The sequence below is a fragment of the Camellia sinensis genome, chromosome 2 (genome assembly GCF_055761805.1).
Source record: "Camellia sinensis isolate YWXY chromosome 2, ASM5576180v1, whole genome shotgun sequence".
In the NCBI taxonomy this organism is placed as follows: domain Eukaryota; kingdom Viridiplantae; phylum Streptophyta; class Magnoliopsida; order Ericales; family Theaceae; genus Camellia; species Camellia sinensis.
In genome coordinates, this window is record NC_138962.1 from 154,099,559 (window position 1) to 154,120,393 (window position 20,835).

The following is a 20,835-nucleotide window of genomic DNA, read 5'->3' on the forward strand; positions in this document are numbered from 1 at the left end:
TTGTAGGACCTTTATGTCTCTTTTTCGCCCATGTCGATGGAGAGTAGCTGGTCAATCTCCACTGGGGTTTTGGTGTTTGTTATGAACCTTGTGACAAATGCCTCCGCCAATTGCGCCCAGGAGGCTATGTTGCCTTCTGGAAGTTTTTCGAACCAAGTCAAGCCTAGATCACTAAGGCTTGATGGGAAGATGATGCACATTAAAGCCTCGTTTCGCCGATATACCGCCATAACCTGGCGGAAGTGGCTTAGGTGAATGTAGGGGTCCGTTTTCCCCTCGTATGTGGTGAATTTGGGCTGAAGGAAGCCTGAAGGCAGGGGCGCATTTTTGATCGCCGGAACAAACGGCGAGGTCTGCAGCCTTGCTAATGCTTTATCCGTTGGTTCGTAGGCAGGGTGTGGTAATGGCATTCCAACCTCGACGCTTCCATGCGTCCGAGGAGCCAACCGTTGAAGGGCAGAAATTCTACGAGAGTCGCGTGCCCTAGTGTCCTCCTTCCATCGTGTCTTTTCTTCCAACATGGTCCACAAATCGAACGATCTTGGCAACTCCGTCCGCTTGGATGATGTTTGGTGCGAGTGCGAGGGTCGGTAGGTACTTCCCTCTGTGTAAGACCTCAATGATCTCGTTCTCTCAAACCTGAAGTAACGAGTTCTGGAGGTTCTAGACTGAGTATCGCCTGTCCTGAGGCTTCTACTCTCTACTTGTGATGGTGTGGAATGCCTTCCACGGTCTTCTGAGCGGCGAGGGGGCGTCTTGTTTTTGCGCCCCTCTCCTGTCTCCACTTCTTTTCCCTTCATCTGGCGCTTCATAATCTCCATGTCCGCCGCCATCCGTCGTATCAATTCGTCTTGTTCCTTCACGCGGTCCTCTAGAGCTTGAGGATCAATCCTTCGCCTTTGTCTGTCAGGACTTTGGGAACGAGAGTGACGGGGGCTGTTATTCCGCCTCCCCCTAGTATCCCTCCTGGGGTTGTGTCGTTGGGGCTCCAAGTCCGCCATGGGAGGGATAGGAGGTAATCCTTCACGCCTTGTACCCCTATCTGGTGTTTGCCCATCGACGGCGGACTGCGGTAAATCTTCATTGTGCGCCATTGTTCCTAAAGAGATAAAGCTTGATCAAGTGGTTTTGTCTTGTTTGTTTTTTTCCACAAACGGCGCCAATTGTACGGGAAAGAAATAAACCTTCTCGTATAATCCTGTTGACTAAGTCTGCGCTCCTCTATACGACGTCGCTTTACTCCCTGAAAACACAAACGTGAGCTAGCCGGCGGGTGTATGCCGGAAACCCCTCCGATGCCTAAGTCAGAAAAACAGACAAGTAGACAAGAAGCTCTATGAATTCAGAAAACAAAGTTGTGTTACCTCTCCATAGGTGATGTTTGTGAGCTTTTATAGGTTTTGCGTGGCACAATCCTAGTAGGACTTTTACTCCTCCATGCAGAATTCTCCTAGGATTCATACTCCTAAAGGATAATGGTTATCCTTCAACCCCCCTCACTACTTAAACCAAGTGAGATGGTTCTTCTATGGCCGGCCTACCATACGATCGAAGTAATTACGACTATGCTTAGCCGAACCATACCTAGTTCGGTTCTCTGTCCATAGTTTTCTACAAACCATGTATGTCCAAAACCGAACTATCTTTTATCAAGGTTTAAACCAATCTAGTTTCACTGTGCCATGACCGGTATAAGTTCAAAGCATCCTTAAACCGGTCTAAAGCGTCCTTCAACCGGATTAACATCAAGAGTCCCTCGGACCGGTTTACCTTCTGGGCTTGAGATCGGGCTAACTTTAAGCCTCTTCAAGACCGGAGTAACTTTACGACCTCTTTACTCAGTCCTTCGTACTAAGGCCCATAAAGGCCCAGCTCGGCCCAATTCGCATATAAATTATCCTCTCAATAACGTATTTATAATTTTTGAAATCACATAGGACAATTCGTATTTGAAACAAATTTCAGGAATGTATTTATAATTTATCGAAAAAATTATTTGTAACAGGACTCATTGGTAAAATGAAGAAAAAAAAATTATCAAAAACACAATACAACATATTAAAAAAAAAGGACAATTACACTGCAGTGATGTCAGAGAAAATTAATTACACATAAATAAATAAATTTATAATTACAATTATTAATATTTATAATGTTTATCACTTATTTGTAATTAATTTTTTCTATTCCCACTGCACATTTATTTTCTCAAAAAAACAAAAATATATGATATCTATACTTAATTTTCCACTTACCCTTTTGACAGTACCATAAATAAATTGTTTTGTATATGATTTATTTGGATCATATTACCTTTTTAATTTTTTTGTACATTTTTTTTCGTAATAATTAAAAAAAATCAACTTATGCTTATTTTGTATATGGGTTATTTTTTGACTTTTTAACTTATTACAAAAAAAAAAAACGTATAAAAATTAAAATAATGATATCACATAAATAAGTCAATAAATTAACAAATTACTTATTTTTTGTGTTGCCGAAGGGACTTAATCCATATCCAAAAACAACCTTTAATATTGTGAGTGTTTCGGAAGTGAATTTTTTGTAAGTTTTTTTAGTTGTAAGATATTATTAGAGAAATTTTTTTTTTTTTTTTTTTGTGTTTGAAAAGATAATTGAGTTTTTTGTGGTTAGATGTGATATTTGTGAAAGAAAAAATAAAATGATTATGGGATTTGATGTGATATTTTGTTTGGATTAACTTTTTTTTTTAGTTTTATAACCAATTTATCTTTTAGTAAAAAAAATAAAAAAATCAAAAAACTTCCTTCCCAAACAGCGCTATTTTATACAACATATTGCCTTTATTTAAAAGGAATATTACCATTAAGTAGTAATATGGAAATTTAATTACAAATTCAAAAAATTTATTATTAATATTTATAAAATTTACTATTTATTTATAAGGGTAAATTACACTGACACTCCCTGAGATTTATATTTATTACAATTTTTCTCCTCACCTTTTAGAAATTACATCTCCTCCCTGAGGTTTAAAGTTTCATTACAGATTACTTCCTTCAGCAATTTAAATTTTTTAAATACCAATTTTTCCCTCATTGGGTAAATTGCATTAACACCCCTCACATTTTAGAAATTACAATTCCCTCTCTAAGGTTTAAAGTAACATTACCAATTGCCGCTTTGGTTAGTATTAGTTGGAAAAAAAATCATTGAAAAAATAATTATTTGAAAAACAAATTAATTGAAAAATAAATTTGTTAGAAAGTTTTTAAATTTCTGTTTAAAAACCAACGTAAACTCATTTTTTGAATTTACGTTTTTTTCTCAAATTTACAAACTGAGACAACCATTTATAAACAAAAAAAATTATCAAACAAGTTTTTTTATGATAGTTTTTAAGTTTTTTATAAATATAAATTGAAAACTGAAAACGAAATGGTTATCAAACAGGCTTGATAGTAAAAATGTCCTAAAATTAACAAATAATTAAATAAGTTACCAACATAAGAAATGACTTATCAAAAGATTCTTAGGTTATGTATGGTTTGATTTTTAGATTTTTTTTTAAAAATTAAAAATTAATTTGGTTAAGAAATAAAAAATAAAAAATAATTATCATTTAAGGATAAAAAATAATTATCATTTTAACTTTGGACAGGTTATATACATACGTATTACTGTCTCAATTTAATTTATAAAAAATTATTTCTAACCACTTGAAAGATAAAAATTATATAAAAATGATAATTATTTTTTATTTTTTATTTCTTAAACAAATTAATTTTTAATTTTTAAAAAAAAATTCTAAAAATCAAACTATACATAGCCTAAGAATATTTTGATAAGTCATTTGTTACGTTGGTAACTTATTTAATTATTTGTTAATTTTATGACATTTTTACCATCAAGCCTGTTTGGTAACCATTTCATTTTCAGTTTTTAATTTATATTAACAAAAATTTTAAAAACTGTCATAAAAACTTATTTGATAATTTTTTTGGTTTAAAAATAGTTGTCTCAGTTTGTAAATTTGAGAAAAAAATGTAAATTCAAAAAATGATTTTACGTTGATTTTTAAACAGAAATTTAAAAATTTTACTAACAAAATTATTTTTCAATTAATTTTTTTCCCAACTAATACTAACTAAGATGGCAATTGGTAATACTACTTTAAACCTAAGGGAGGGAATTGTAATTTTTAAAATGTGAGGGGTGTCAATGTAATTTACCCAATAAGGATAAAATTGGTATTTAAAAAAATTAAACTACTGAAAGGAGAATGGGGTATTTTTTTTAAGGTCCCTGATATTATGATTTTATATTATAAAGGACATCAAATATTTTCCTGATGTCTAAGGTCCCTCAACATCAATCCAGAGAAAATTGGTCAAGAGAAAATTGGTTCAGAGAAAATTCAAGTCAGAGAAAATTGGTCCAGAGAAATTTTAAATTTCTCTGGCCTCCTTAGCCTGTCATGGACAGTGCCAGAGAAATTTCCTTACCCTTTCATGGACTCCAGAGAAATTTCAAATTTCTCTGCCGTGAGTTTGATCCTCCACCATAGTTGTTACTAACAGTTCGAGAAAAAACGAGATGATTCAGTTTCAATTGCTAATGTATTGCCAGTTGTGGAGTCTTATGATGAGATGAAAGATCATGATGATCATACTATTAGAAACTTTGAGTTATGGAATTTGTTCATGATGATCATGATTGCTTACCAAATTTCTCTGACTTCGGAATGTGTTTTCACTAAATTTCTTTGACTTCAGAATTTATCAACCATGAACCATTGCCTCCACTCTCACTCTCATTCACTGCCATACCCACTAAATTGATTATGACAATACCAGAACAAATTCCATAAAAACAAGCACACAAGTGTGTTTATAAAATTAGAGAGAGAGAGAGAGAGAACAGAGTAGTAGAGAAATCCAAAGAAGTTCTGAATTTATCTCCAAAGAAATTTTGAATTTCTCTGGAACTGATATTGATGTTTTATGGCAGGATGGGAAAATACAAAGGCTCAAGGCTTGTATGATGATGCTGAATTTTCTCTGCGTTGAACCCAGAGAAATTTGAATTTTCTCTGGGTTGGATGTGTATATAAGAACCAGTTTGTGTGCACACTTTTAAAAAAATCAAAATAGAAAGCACACCGGGATTGAAAAACCTGAAAACACACTCAGATTTCTTCTTCCAACAGTAACGAGCAGTCATTGGATTAAACTAACCAAACTCTCTCTCTCTCTGAAACAGTGATAATAGCTGATTCTTGGTTGCTCCAATGGGTTGATGATTGAGTACTGAAACAGAAATTCAATGTAACAATAGACTATACATGGAAAATTGAATGAAATAGAGAAATGAGTATTAAATATTCACTTGATAGAGAGAGATTGATTTGGTTTTGGAGCTCAAATCAATGGTACAAATCAGAGAAAGCAGAGGACGACTTGTCGGAAATGCCGTCGTGCTCCTCATCTTCACCCTAAATTCGTGCTGGAATGCGAAACCTGGAAAATCCACCGACCGAGGTGAATCCGATGCCCGGGAACGAGAATGGGTGGATGGGCTCCAGAATACCAGACATTAGTTTACAAGAATGATTGAACACTTCATAGCCTGACAAATCTCCATCGATCTGTAAATCTTAGCTGCCAAACTATGGGTGAAGATGTGCCTTTGTGATCTATATACGTTGGGGCACAATGCAATGTAGTTTGCAGATCTGCAGCAACAACAACACCACCAGTGTCCAATATCAACGCCTCTGGATCGCCGCTCCTCAGACGGCTCGGCGACGCCGTTGAAGGTCAGATCCGGTGAAGGTGGAGCTCAATCGGTTGGAGAATGAAGTCAGAGATGAGGACACAAGAGTTGATCTGGACAGGTATGAGAATGGAGAAGTTTAGAGAGAGAAAGAGAGAGATGAGTTTTGATTTGGTAAGGTCAAATTTCTCTGTGATATGTTTAGGGACCTTAGACATCAAAAAATAATTTTGTGGATCTCTCCCATTATGAAAAGTGGGAGAGGGACCCTAGACCAATTTTCCCAAGGAGAATCTGTAATAAAATTTTAAATCTTAAAAAAAGAGATATAATTTTTAAAAAATTAAAGAGAACTGTAATAAACATAAATTTCAGAAATATCAATGTAATTTACCCCATTTATAATTATTTTTTAAAATTCCAACTCAACTGTGATTTTCCCTGATTTTAAAAACCTAGGCCTAGGGTGGACACCCATATCCTGCACCAGAGATTGTGTTGACTCACACAATCACCTCCATTCACATCCTATGATCATATCAGCGTACCAAATCTCTTTTTTTTTCTCTCTCTCTCTCTCTCATACCATCTTAAACCGGGAATTAAGCATGCTAATCAGCTACTTGGTGTGGGTTTAATGCTCCCCCGCTGTGCGAGTCCTGACTTAATCGAAGCTTGCCTTGGGAGGTCGGGACAAGTTTCCAGGTTATAGTCTCTTACTCGGAACGGACAACAGGACACCCTGGTGATCTCCTCATGGGGCGCTGCCTTGGACCTGCGGGAGGGTGGGAGGATTTCCCTGTAACAAAAAAAAAAAAAAAAAAAAAAAAAAACCGGGAATTAAGACTGTGTTTGGTGTAATTTTGTAATCATAAATCCATTCTTCTATTTGCATATTTCGTTTGGGTGGAATTTTAAAAATGTAATTTTATCATGGCGGTGTTTGGCGAGATTTAGGCCAAGTTTGGCTACAAAAAAAAAAAGTGCATTTATTTCATCTTTTTATTTTTTTTGGGTCACATCAATCAACATCTTCTCTCTACTTTTTCTACACATAATACAAAAAAAAGTTAAAAAGTACACTTATTTAGTCTTCCCAAACTAGGCCTTAGTTTTAGTTTATTTTTTTATTAAAAGATAAAATTTTTGTAAAATTAAAAAAAATAAATTTAAACAAAATATCACATCTAATTTCATAATTATTTCACTTTTTCTCTCATAAACATCACATCTAACCACAAAAAACGGAACTATCTTTCCAAATATCAAAAAAAATTTATTCAATAATATCCTACAACTAAAAAAATTACATAAAACCCATTTCCCAAACACCCACCATGTATTTCAAAATATATTTCTCTTTCACGTTTGACATATCTCTCTCTTTCATCTTTACCATTCTAAAAAGCAGAAGAGTTTTTAAATTTTGTATTTACAAGATCATCTTCCTGAACGTCTTTACGGACATTCGGCTGGTAGTCTAGTCGGTTGATTGGCCGATTGACCGGAACATTATATATATATATATATATATATTTTTTTTTTTTTGACAATTATCAATTGCCACCTGTTATTTAGGGAATAAAATTATATTTGTTTTTTATATTTTTTAAATATAAAATTTATTTTTAGACTAAAATGACAAATTATTTTTTTGAATTTAATGTTAAAAAGAATTTGATTATAAGTTTTGAATAGAATTTTCAATAAAATTTTGAATTATGTATTTAGTTATGAGTTATAACTTTTTAAATTAAGTTTTGAAGACTATTTTTAAAACTTATAACTAAACAAATTTTTTCAATTCATATGTCATATCAAAAATTCAAAACTCAATTAAAAAATATTTTTAAAACTCATAACCAAATAAATTTTTCTTTTAAATTATAATTTCAAAAATTATAAATTTAAAATATAATTCTATTATCAAATCATAATTTTAAAATTCTATTAAATGTAACTAAAAGAAAAATGTGTCATACCTCTAATTTAACACTATTAATATACTAATAATAACGTGATATCGTGCCATTTTGGGAACATGGTAAAAAGCCACGTTTTTGGACATTTTGTCCAAAAATGTGGTTGCCAAAAATGCCAGAAAAGCTATTTGGCAAGTGCCAAAAACGCAGCCGTAAAATTACAAATTAGGGCCTATGAAAAAAAATAAAAAAATAAATCTCTTATGTTAGGTAAGGGTATTTTGGTCATTTTAATTTGATTTGACATCATAAATAAATATTAAACTAAAAAGCAAAAAGTCAACTTTTTACCAACTTCCCAAATCACTTCCAAAAAAGTCAAAAAGTTTGGTAAAAAGCCAAAAGCTAACTTTTTACCAACTTCCCAAAACAACCCATCGTGTAAACTCCATTACTGATGTAATAATTTAATCTTTATTTTTTTTTCTTTATACTGTCACCTCATTAATAGTATTTTTAGAGTTTTCAATTTAATGCCCTAAATTGGAATTGGCAACCAAAATAATAGGGGCAAATTACATATACCTTTCTCGAGATTTAGTAAAATTACAGATACTCCCTGAGGTTTGAGAAATTATAGATACTCTCCTGAAGGTTATATTTGCATAATAAATTAGGAGGTAAATTATTATGAAAATATAAATTTCATGAGACAATTTGTTATGAAAATATAAATTTCATGAGATATCTATAATTTTTAAAATCTTAGAAATATTTGTAATTTAACTAAATTTCAAGGGAAGGATATGTAATTTACCCAAATAATATCGAAGCAGAAGGTCCGAGAGCAATAAAATTGTTACCGACGTGGTGAGAAATTGAGAACAATGATATTTTTGTTGGCGCTGGTACAAACAAAAAAGAAGTGGTCATGTGGACGGCCATCTGAACAATGATGGCGGCTGGCCTTCACATGGCAAGAAAAATTGGCCATCAAGATAGATATGCCCTTTTGGACGGTGACTATTTTAATAAATTATTTTAATTTGATTAAAATAATTATATTTGTAAAGAGAGATAAATTTTTTTATAATTAAATATAATTTTTATAATAAAAAAATAAAATAATTATAAATATAATATAATATTTTATTTTATTATTTATTTTAATTTATTTTAGTTTTTATACTATTTTAATTAAAAAGAAAAAACCAAATAAAACCCCCAGGCCCAATATATATAGTGTATCACACTACAGCCATCGACCCACATAGCAACTAGCAAGTATAGCAAGATGAGAGACTTGAATGTGGCGGGTCTCACGTGGGAAAAATACAGAGACTTCATAGGGGAACTGCGAGCTATCGTGACACCAAAGGGAACCCGTATAGTACATGGTCTACCAGTACTGAACCCCGAAGGTAAAGTGCTGGATCGGGACCGGTTCGTTCTGGTCCGTCTCATCAATGGCGACACCGTCACCTTGGCAATAGATGTGGTGAACCTTTATATTGTGGCTTTTACTGGTGTCAATAACAAATCCTACTTTTTCAAAGACGCTACAGCACTTCAACTCAAGAATTTATTCGTCGGCACCAAACAAACCAAGTTAAGCTACACCGGCAACTATGACAGCCTTGAGCAGCAGTTACAGGAGGACAAGAAGCCGTCAAAGACGAGGGACAAGATCCCTCTGGGACCAACTCCCCTAGCTGAGGCCATCACAAGGTTGTGGTACGGTGGGAGCGTAGCCGAACCGCTCCTTGTGGTCATTCAGATGGTCTCGGAAGCGGCAAGGTTCAGATACATTGAGGAACAAGTCCGCAAAAGCATAACCGGTCCAAACAAAACTTTTACACCGAAAGGTTTGATAGTGAGCATGGAGAACAAATGGTCGGCTATGTCCTCGCGGATTCAGCGTTCGAAAGATGGACAACACTTCATTGCGAGCGTTCAACTTCAAGATGACGATTACAAGCCCCTCATAATTAACGACTTCAATACACTCAGTCGCTACACCATGGTCGCGATTCTTCTCGACGAAAGCGTCGCGACTGCTAGTAGTAGTAAGTAATAGTAATACTGCTCTAGCCAAGAACTACCACAACAACGGGCATAAAATAAAGAGTAATGTTAGGTATCATGAAAAAAATATCATGAAAATGATCATGAAAGATTCTCTACCGTTAGATTACACATATAAAAAGACATCACACACTAATCAAAGAAAGAGAAATCTTCATAAACAATTTCATGACATTTTTTTCATGATTCCTAATATTTTCCTAAAATAAATAGTTACGCTTCATCTTCCTCCACAAATAAATCTGCTTTGCATTTTCGTTTTGGACTCTTTTTTGTATTTCTTGATCAATGTGGGAGTTAATGTGATCAAATTGGCATATATGGCTTTCTTCTTTTTTGTGTTTTGCGTTTTTTCTTATTATGTTGCATCTATTTTAGCATGTACTAAGGTTGGGCACGAGAAAAAAAAGTTATCCAAATAATATTGTGAAAAAAGATATACGAAAAAAAATTAGAATCAAATGGCATGTTTGATTGGGTGGATTAGAGTATGAGATTTGGATTATTAATTTGTGGGTCCAATTATCCTAAGTTTGTTTTAATATTTTGGTTTAGGATTATTAATCTAATGGATAATTAATCTAACAAATTTATAGAATTATTAGTAATTGGGTAGGGGTAGAATTATTAATCTAATGTATATTAATTTAATTGGATAGTGAATATCACACTAATTTAATAAAATTATTAATACTTTACTATTAATCTTGTGAATCAAATATGACCCAGGAGTAAGATTAACAATTTGATGACCTACCTTGCTGATCCCTTTTTTGGCAAATGAAGTGTATTTTTTCGACACGCCAGATATGAGGTAATTTATTTTATAATCGCAGGATGAATAATCCTTTCATTTGTTCATCATTAAGTTAATTAATAATATATTTTGATTAATATTTTTGATAATTTTATTGTTGAAGAGAAGGATGGATAAAAATTTTATTTTTTCTGTTAACAAATTATGATAAGACAATATTTATAAATTTTAAAATTATAAAGATTAATCTATATTTTAAGTAAATTTTATATTCATAATTGCGTAATGCTTAAAGATTTAAAAAAAAATATTCTATTAAATATTCGTATAAACATGTGAGACTTACTCGGTTGTTTGGAATAAATTAAATAAGTGTACTTTTTGACTTTTTATGAAATATGGATTGAGTATGGATTAGATTTGAAATGATGTGATAGAGAGGTAATGTGACTTAAATAAGATAATGTGATTTAAATAGGACAATGACTTTTTAACTTTTTAATTTTTTTTGATTATGTCAAACCAAGCTTAAGTTTAATCCCACACCAAGTAAGTATTTGGTAAAATATATACTCCTTCTGTCCTAAAATAATGATTCATTTTAGAGAATTTAACTTTTTTTAATAGTATAATTATTGCATTTAAAAAAAATTGATTCTCTAAAATTATTCTTTTGATAGTATATTTTTTATAAATATCAATGTCATAATTGTACTTTTTATATTATTTATTAATTTAAAAGAAGGATAAAATAGAAATTTTATATTATTTTTATACTTAATTTTTAAAAAAAGACTAATATTTTAAGATAATAAAAAATAGAATAAAGAACTAAAACTTTGAGAGGGAAGGAATAATAATTTATAGAGGGTCTCCGATATTTTTGTACGTAACTGTAGTCAACAAAAAAAATCATACAAGGACTTTAATGGACACTTGCTGGACCACACAAAACAATTAGGCCAAGTTTGGGGACTTCAAAAAAAGTCAAAAAGTTAAAAAGTTACTCAAAAAGTTAAAAAGTTAACACTATTTACCAAAAGTCAACAATTACGGCTGCACAACTCTCAATTCAAATTTTTTCCTACAAATCAATTTTTACAATTTTTTATTACACATTTTTCAATAAAAAGTCAAAAAGTTAACCCAAACATCCATATTTTCAACCTCAATTTTTTAGTCCAAAAAGACAAAAAGTGCACTTTTTTTAGTCTTTCCAAACTTGACCTTAGTATAAGTATTCTAATAAGAAAAGACGAATTCCAATCACATCTACTGTCATTTAAAGTCAATCCTAATCCTTATCAAAGGAGGCAATAGAGTCAAAGAATCTACCTTATTTTGTCGATTCCTCCGCATAAATTTTTTGATCCCATAAAGTATTATTTATAATTTTTTAATGAATTAAAATATTTATTTAAAAATATTAAATGTGTTGAGAAGGTATATTGAGTAAAGAATTGTTTGGAATAACTTAAATAAGTGTATTTTTTATTTTTTTATAAAAAAATGTGTAGAAAAGTAGAGAGGTGATGTGATAAAAAAAAATAAAAAAATAAAAAAATAAAAAGATAGATTATTTGATGTATGCCAAACTTGACTTAAGAGTCAATTTTGTAAAAATTAATTTACGAAATTTTTAAATATAAGTCATTTTTAAAAAAATAATACAAAAATATTTTTCTTAAAAATCATTTTACTTATTTTTTGTTCAATCAAATAACAAAAGATGAATAAAATATGTTTGACAAAAATATCTATTCTATTATTAAAAGCCAACACTAATTTTGGTGTCACGAAGCCCAACTTTTATCTCCAGAAGCTTTTGCCACTTGTAATTAAATAATAAAAATAAATAAATAAATACATCCACATCCTCCCCGCCCCGCCCCGCCCCACACCACCCCACCCCACGTTCCCTCACATATCTCAACCAAACCAATTCTGAACTTCCACAAACACCTTTTTTTTTTGTTACACGATCCACAAACACCTTTTCAAACGCATATTCATCTCTAACATATTTAAGACTATTGTTTTTCACAAAAAAAAAAAAAGAAGACAGGGCAAGACTATTGTTTCTCTTTGATGGTAAGTAATTTAAGAATCATTAATTTTTATATTTTCATTGATTGAAATTTTTGTTTTTTCGTTTTTCATATATGTTTTGTTTATATATTCTGTAAATTGTTTAAGAATTTTAAATTTTTTATTTTTGAATGGTTTCTGGGGTTGCGTGGTGGCGTGTGTGTGTGAGAGAGAGAGAGAGCGGGCGGAGAGGTTGCTATACAACGAAGAATGGTTGTTGGATTGTTGTGTGTGCCGGTTTGATTTTCTAACAATATTTTTAGAATTTATTTTTTAAAAACTAATATAAAAAGACTATTTTAAAACTATTTTTGTTCTCAGAGAAAGTGTAAACAAGACTATTGTTTCTCTTTGATGGTAAATGATTTAAATATTTTAAATTTTAATATTTTTATTGATTTTATTTATTTATTTTCATATATATTTTTTAAATTATAGAGTCTTGAATTTTTTATATTCTCAGTCATAGAAGTTTTTGTTCTATTTTGTTGATCATGTTGACTGAAAAAATAACAAATAAAACAAAATTAAAAAAAAAATGTAGACGTTATAATTTGAATTTTAAACTTATATTTTTATGAATTTTTTTTCATAGAAACTGCCATATAAAAATCTACATGTTTATAATGTGATTTTTTTTTTTTTTGAAAGTTTTATTGATGGAAACATGTAGACATTATGATGTGAAATTTTTCAATTTTTTTTTTTTTTTTTTTTTTGATGGATGAACCAATTCTCTCTCTTAAAGTCTTTAATTGTTATTTGGGTTCTAGAGTTGTGTTTATATATCAATTGTGATGAATTAATTCTTCACTTTTTTATTCAGTTCTTTCTCTCAATTTTTTGGACCGAAACTTTTTCTTTCTCAATTTCTTTTTATTTTATTTATTGTATTTTTTATTATAAAATATCAATTGTGATGAATCAATTCTTCACTATTTTTTCCATTTCTTTCTCTCAATTTTTTTTGACTGAATTTTTTTTTCTCTTTCTCAATTTCTTTTTAATTTATTATATTTTTTATTATGATATATCAATTTTGATTGACCAATTCTCCTTCTCTCAAACTCTTATTTGTGTTTGATATGTATTACAAGCTAAAACTTTTTCTCCAATTTTCTCTCAATAAGAAGTTATATTATAAGATAAGGAAATTTTAAAATATTTTAAAATTAACAACAGAAAACATATAGGATAGCTATAAGATTATGCACAAGTAACAAATAATTTTCAATTTATTTGTTATATCAGATAAGGTTTAATTTATTTGTTTATTTTTTATATTTATTGATTAACAAATTATTTGTAGATAATAAGAAGGTTTCAACAAATATTAAAATTGAAAAAATAATAATTTAAGATACCTTGAAAAATTATGTATGACTGTAGTTTTAAATTTGATTCAGCAAATAAAAAATAAATTTATAGATAACAAGGAGGACACCAAAAGTTATTAAAATTAAAATTTCAATTTATTTGTTTTATCAGAAAAGGTTCAATTTATTTGTTTGTTTTTTATACTTATTGATTAACAAATTATTTGTAGATAATAAGAAGGTTTCAACAAATATTAAAATTGAAAAAATAATAATTTAAGATACCTTGAAAAATTATGTATGAGTATAGTTTTAAATTTGATTCAGCAAATAAAAAATAAATTTATAGATAACAAGGAGGACACCAAAAGTTATTAAAATTAAAAATAGATATTTAATTTTTTTTTTTTTTTTGGTGATCTTTCTTTCCAGTTCTCTCTCAATTTCTTTTTATTTCTTTCATTTTTCTTTTTTCATGATATATAATAAAATTATTAAAATTAAAAATAGATATTTAATTTTTTTCATGATGACTTGGAGACTTGGACGACCTAGCAGATAGAATGTATGGGTAACGCTAAAAAAAAAAAAAAAAAAAAAAAAAAAAAAAAAAGTCCCACTACAAGACTCATAATATACTTTGAACATATTGTAGTAGATTATTTCTTGACTCTTTACATTTTGAAAATTTTCCACGACGACCCAACTTTGAAGAATCACTCCAAGGGTCGACATCAATAATTGGCGCTCCAGCAAAAGAAAACAAAATCCATAGAAGATAAAGATTCTCCTCAGATATCAAAAAAATGCACGCCAAGAAAAGACAAAAGATTTTGCAAATATTTTGTGTCTGTAATTATTTGAGTCTGCTAGTAATAAGGATTTTCCTTCACTCACTACTTTAATAAAGTGGATATTTCTTATCCTACTTTACTGAAGAAAAGCTGTGAAAATCTTTATACGTGTCTTGTAATAAATTATAGTGTCAAAATTTTGTCAAAAAAGGAGGATTGAATGATATGCGATGGGGCCCAAAGCAGTACCCGATATCATTATCCTAATCCTTTATTGATAAGATTTTATCCATAATAATAACTTACGTCCAAATCTATGCATTTATGGCATAGATATTATTGTATGAATCTAGGTAGTCTATGTAGAAGTCTATGGTCTAGGTAAAATAGCCTTTAGACTTTTTTGTTTTCTTTGCCAGAACTTTTGACGAAAGATTTTTTGGATTGTTTCAACTTGTATGTATCAACTTTGTGTATAAATTGGCATGCTTGCCAACGGAGAAGGTAGAATGAAAAACACCACTTCACTCTGCGTTGTAAATTTTCCAACCTCTCTCAAAAACCTCTAAGTGTATTAAGTCTTTCAGAGTTTCAGAATCTGTAATATAATCTTTGTAAGTATATTTCTTATGAAGTGTGAGTAGTTTCTCTTTTTCCTTAAATATTTCGAAAGGGTAACTTTTCTATTCTAAAAATTTATTTTCTTTTTGGAAAACTAAGTTTATGGAATGCTTGTTTGCTCATTAATATTACATGCTTTAAACCTTCGTAGTATCTTCAGTTTTCTATTTTGTTACTGAGTGACCTTAGCTGAAGAGCTCGTGTGAGCCGTGGTTAGGCGTTGAAGGGCGAATTGTAGGCAGAAAGGGAAAAGTAAAAAATGAAAAATAAAAATATACTATGTTGAACGAGGCTTAGTCTCAAGGTGGGAGTACATGTAATGAAAACAAACATTGCCTAAAAATAGTTTTTGCCATAGAAAAGAATTTTAGAATAAAAGGAGAGCAACCCGAGTAGAAATATTAAGGAAATATTGTCTATATAAGAATTTCAAAAAATCAAAAAAGTATATGCCCTTAGACGAAGACCTTAGGAATAAAATTAAAATTAGTACTGAACTAATACAAGAATTAGAAGATCAAAAATTTAGATATCAGTTTCTTTTATCATTAGCCTCTAACAGATCTCTAGAAAATTACAGTTTAAAAATTTCTCAGATAAATAGACAGCTAACTATAAAACAAGAAGCCTTAAAGTTAGCCATACAACAGCTTGAAGATATTTTAGCATAACTGTAGAATTAATTAGATAATTCTCAGCCCAATTCCAAATAGTGGTAGACCACTAACTCAACCCCCAAAAAATTGGTATCAGAGCAGTGTTCGGTTTTAGGACAGTTTAAATTAGTTTATGCATTTTGCTTATGGTAATAGAGTAGTTTTTATTTTTGGAGATTTTAGTTATAAATTTCATATTATAGTAGCCTGTAATAATTTTAAAGTAGGAGTTAATTTTGTGTATGAAAAAAGTAGAGTATCTAGATTTAGAACTCAGCAGCCATAACCGTCGCCTTAGCATAAATAAAAATAATTTCCGTTGTAATTTTGAAGAAACTTTTACACATCAGCGTCATAGTGAACATAATCCTCAGCTAAATAGTATTATAGATTATCAGATTAATTTCACAAAAAATATTAAAAAGGACATAGATAAAATTAGTAGTCTTTTTATTTCATCTATAGATCATCTCCGTAATAATCGCAGTATAATTAAAGATCAAGATAAAAAAACTAGATTATATCCAAGATCAGTGTAGTTCTATCCTACAAAAAAGAATAGATTTAAATTTAGAAAAATTTCCTACTAAGCTAGAAATAGAAACATTAATTTCAACTACAAATCAAATAGCTAAACAAATAGAACAAATTAATCAAATTCAAGATAATTTAAAACAAAAATTAGAAATTTTAGAACAACTTGTAAGGTCTTAGTTTATGAGTAGTGATAAGAAAGCTAATAGAGATTACCAGACTATTTTAAAACAAACAGAAGATTTTCATAATAACCCAGAAGGAATTAGTAGTTATCAAGGAATAAATCAATCAGATAAAATATCAGTAAGACAAAATAATATAGAAATTTTATTTTTAATTCGATTGTGTGAAAAATTTGAATACCTATCAGAACAACTACATAGCTTAGAAAATCGTCTAGCGTCTTTAGAAAAATTAGTACTTCAGAAAGGAAAAGGAATAGAAGGACAATCCAACAAACCTCAATCTCAAGTAAACGAGGAAGATATGGCCAGATATTTTGAAAAGCTTAAATTACCTAGGAAACCAGCTTGTAGAATTTACAGAAAATAAAAATGTTTAAACAGCTAATTAAAGGTAGTAGTAGTAAAAAGCGTAATGATGATGAAGATGTTAAAGTAGAAGAATTTATAGATGTAGAACAGCAAATAGAAAAATTTAAAAAAGAAAAGTTAGAGTTAATTCCAGCTAATTATGTGTATAAGCTAGGTAAGATTCACAAAAAACAATATTTATTTAAACACTATGGTGAACAGATGATTAGTGTGACTCAAGAAGATGAAAAAATAGAGCTAAATTTAATAGAAAGAGAAAGGTATAAATATGCAGTAAATGAACACCTTAAAATGACTCATTTAGGATTAGTAGTGGTAGGAGTTAAGGCTTTAACCAGAGAAAATTTAGGAACTAAAGTATTTGTATGTCTCTATGATGATAGGTTTAATGATGTCGGACAGAGTATTTTAGGTAGTTATGAACTAGATATGAATTCAAAAGGAGGAATAGTTTACTTTACACCAGATTTTTTACTACCAACCTCGACCTTTCATAAAAAGATAAAAATAGGAATAAAGAGTAGAGGATATAAAATGAAAAAGGGAGAAAAGAATTTATTAGTTTGCACAGGATTTTTAGGTTTAGCAGTCTCAGAAAGCAATACTCACTATAGACTTACTAATGACCAGATAGTTAAATTATTAGGCGCAAAAGGAATAAAAGCATTACCAGCTAAAAAATTTAATTCTGAAGATAATGCAGCACTAGATTGGAAACTAGGAGATTTTCTAGGACAAAAGAGATTAGCCCCTCAAGATAATTTATTATACCAAACAGCAGATGGAAATTATGCAGTAAGATTTACTCAGTACACTTATGTAGCACTAGAAAAATCTGAAGATGATGAATTCAGTAGTATAGATAGGGAAGAAAATCAATATAATCGTAGTGAAATAAATCAGCTTTACGTAATGACAGAGGAAAAAACTATATCACAAAATAAGATATATAATATTGATGAGATAGATTTAGAAAAATTTACCCTAGAAGACATGAATAAAATACTAGATGCTAGATATTATGAATACTTAGCCAGAGGAGATACCCATGACGAAGCAGTGTCATTTTTGGATCAGGAATTTCATACGGAATATGTAGATGATATCATAGAAGATAATATACATCCTAGCAAAATATTTAGAATACCAGAACAATCTAACCTAGAAGATACTTTTTATATAAATACAGAAAGCTCAGGAACCAATAATCCACAACCAACTGTAGAAGATCCAATAGAACCAATGCAGTATGCAGTAGGAGGAAGAAGACCATTAGCCAGTTCAGGACGTAGTCACGCAGACCCAAATAAAAGCTATAAGTTTCATGGAAAGCGTAGGCAACTAGATATGAGTGTACAATTACAGCCAGTCCATAATCAAGGAACCCTTTTAGGTTTAGCTAGATTCGACCCTCAGATATGGCAGGAAGTAATAGAAAGATGGGAAAAAGATGCAGTAAAAGCATGGATGACTAGTCCCTATGAATCAACAGATATGTGGGAATATATGGAGACACTTCTAGGAGATTCAGCTTATAATATTTATTTAACCTTCAAAGGGAAATATGAAGAAACAATTAAACAGCTCAAAGAATTAGGAAATAACCCATGGAATTTTACAAATTTTATTAAAGAAATACTTATAGGATATGATCCTTCTAGAGGAAATGACTCCGCTCAAAGCGTAGCATTAACTGAGTTAGACCAAATGACATTGGGAAGTTGGAAATATATTGTACCTTTTAGTAGAGAATACTTAGCCATAGCAGCAAGAACTGGAAAAAGTTTTGATGAAGAAATAGGAAATAAATATTTTAGAAAATTACCAGGAGAATTAGGAAGAGAAATAGAAAACAAATGGTCAATTTATTATGCAAGTTTACCAGCAAGAATAGCCACTGGAGAATTAAGAATAAGAGGAACTTTAGGAATAGGACCTAGAATAGTTTTTACATTTTATAAGCTCAGAGAAAAATGTATAGAAGTTAAAATACAGAAAGACTTGAAAAAACAAAGTTACGGCTTTTGTAGCAGTGTAATATATACTCCTCAGCAATATGAAGATGAATATAATAAGAAAAAATACAAAAAATATGAAAAATATAGAAAAGAAAAATATTGGAAGAAAAAATATAGAAAACCATGAAAAAAACAAAAATTCATTAGAAAAAGTAGAACTTTTAATAGGACAAATTATAAGAAATTACCCAGAGAAGAAAAAGATAAAAGAAAACAAAGATATGTTAGAAAACCCAACAGTAAAAAATGCAATTGTTTTATATGTGGAGAACCCAATCATTTTGCAAAAAACTGCCCAAAAAGACAAAGACCAAATACTAATAAACAGATCAAAAGACTACATATTATAGAAGACTTAGAAGAAGATATAGTTAGCATAACTAGTGATGATTCAGAAGTATATAGTATAATCAGCGATTATGAATATCAAATAGAAGCCATAAGTTCAGATAGTGATTCAGAAAGTGATACTAATATAGATAATCTTTTAGGACAACTCAACCAAGAAATAGGACTAACACCTTCCCAAGATACTTTCTTTATGATGGAATGTAATGCAGATACTGAATGTCAGCATAACTTTCAAATAGGATTAGGATTTGATACCACTAGATGCAACTATTGTAATTGGTTTCCAGCTAAAGATAAACGAGCTCAATGTTTATTATGCAGTATAACCTATTGTATAGTCTGTCTAGAAAAATTAAATATGACACATAAGATAGCATTAGGAAATACTAAAGAAGATCATAGTCTAGAAAGCAGAGAATTACATTTAACAATTAGAGAACTAGAACTACAAGTAAGAGAACTTAAGATACAAATACACGAGATAGAAACTAAGACTAGTTTTGACATAGAATGTTTAGAATCAGAGAATAGACAGCTTAAACAGCAGCTAGAACAATTTCACAATAAGTACCCTTTAAAAGACAAACAGATTGAATAACATATGAATTCATTAGAATTAGTCAACCTAGTTGATTCTCAACCCTTTAGTCAATACTCTAAAGCCCAACCAGATACTACATCTTTACCATTTAATTATCCGGTTATACCTAAACCAAATCTAGTTGAGATCTCATGTGTAATCAAGTTTGCAGCAAAAACCATTAGTATAGATGCCATGATAGATACAGGAGCTAGTAAATCATATATTGAACAGCAAGTAGTTCCCCCAGGATGGAGCACAACTTTAACAACCCCAGCTTTAGTTAGTATCGCCGGCGGCACTAAACAGATATACACACATTGCATCAATGGAGCACAGATTAGTTTTCATCATCTAGATTCTCAAGATCAGCATATAGAATGGTTTCCTTTACCTCAGGTTTGGATTGGAAATACCCGACAGAATCATCCTTTCATCTTAGGACTTAATTTCATACTTAGTTTACAAGGTGGCATGTTACTCAGTCAACACAACATTAGTTTCTTCAAGCGAACTGTACATACCCCAACAGCTTATGCCCTTAGTATAGCGATCCCGATTTTACCTTCATTGTTTAATTGTAATATATGTCAACTTTTCAAAGATTTTGCATGATTATACTAGATTCATCTCATTAGTAAGATACATGTACATCAATTAGATGGTGACTAATCATTGATACCTATTTATACAATGTATAGAAGACTAATGCTAATACATTGAATGTGATGGATTTATTATGAATGAATCTTAGAGATGCATTATGTTTCTATTATGAATATGTAAGATACATTAATCT

The 20,835-nt window shown here is 30.4% G+C and overlaps 1 protein-coding gene across 1 annotated transcript; it reads left to right on the forward strand.

Annotated features, from left to right (window-relative positions):
* The first annotated feature begins 8,894 nt into the window (after positions 1 to 8,894).
* LOC114302067 (nigrin b) lies at positions 8,895 to 10,083 on the forward strand. Its single transcript, XM_082915837.1, has one exon. It carries the CDS (start codon positions 8,974 to 8,976, stop codon positions 9,751 to 9,753), a length of 780 nt encoding a protein of 259 aa, XP_082771963.1. The 5' UTR covers positions 8,895 to 8,973; the 3' UTR covers positions 9,754 to 10,083.
* The last annotated feature ends 10,752 nt before the right edge of the window (positions 10,084 to 20,835 follow it).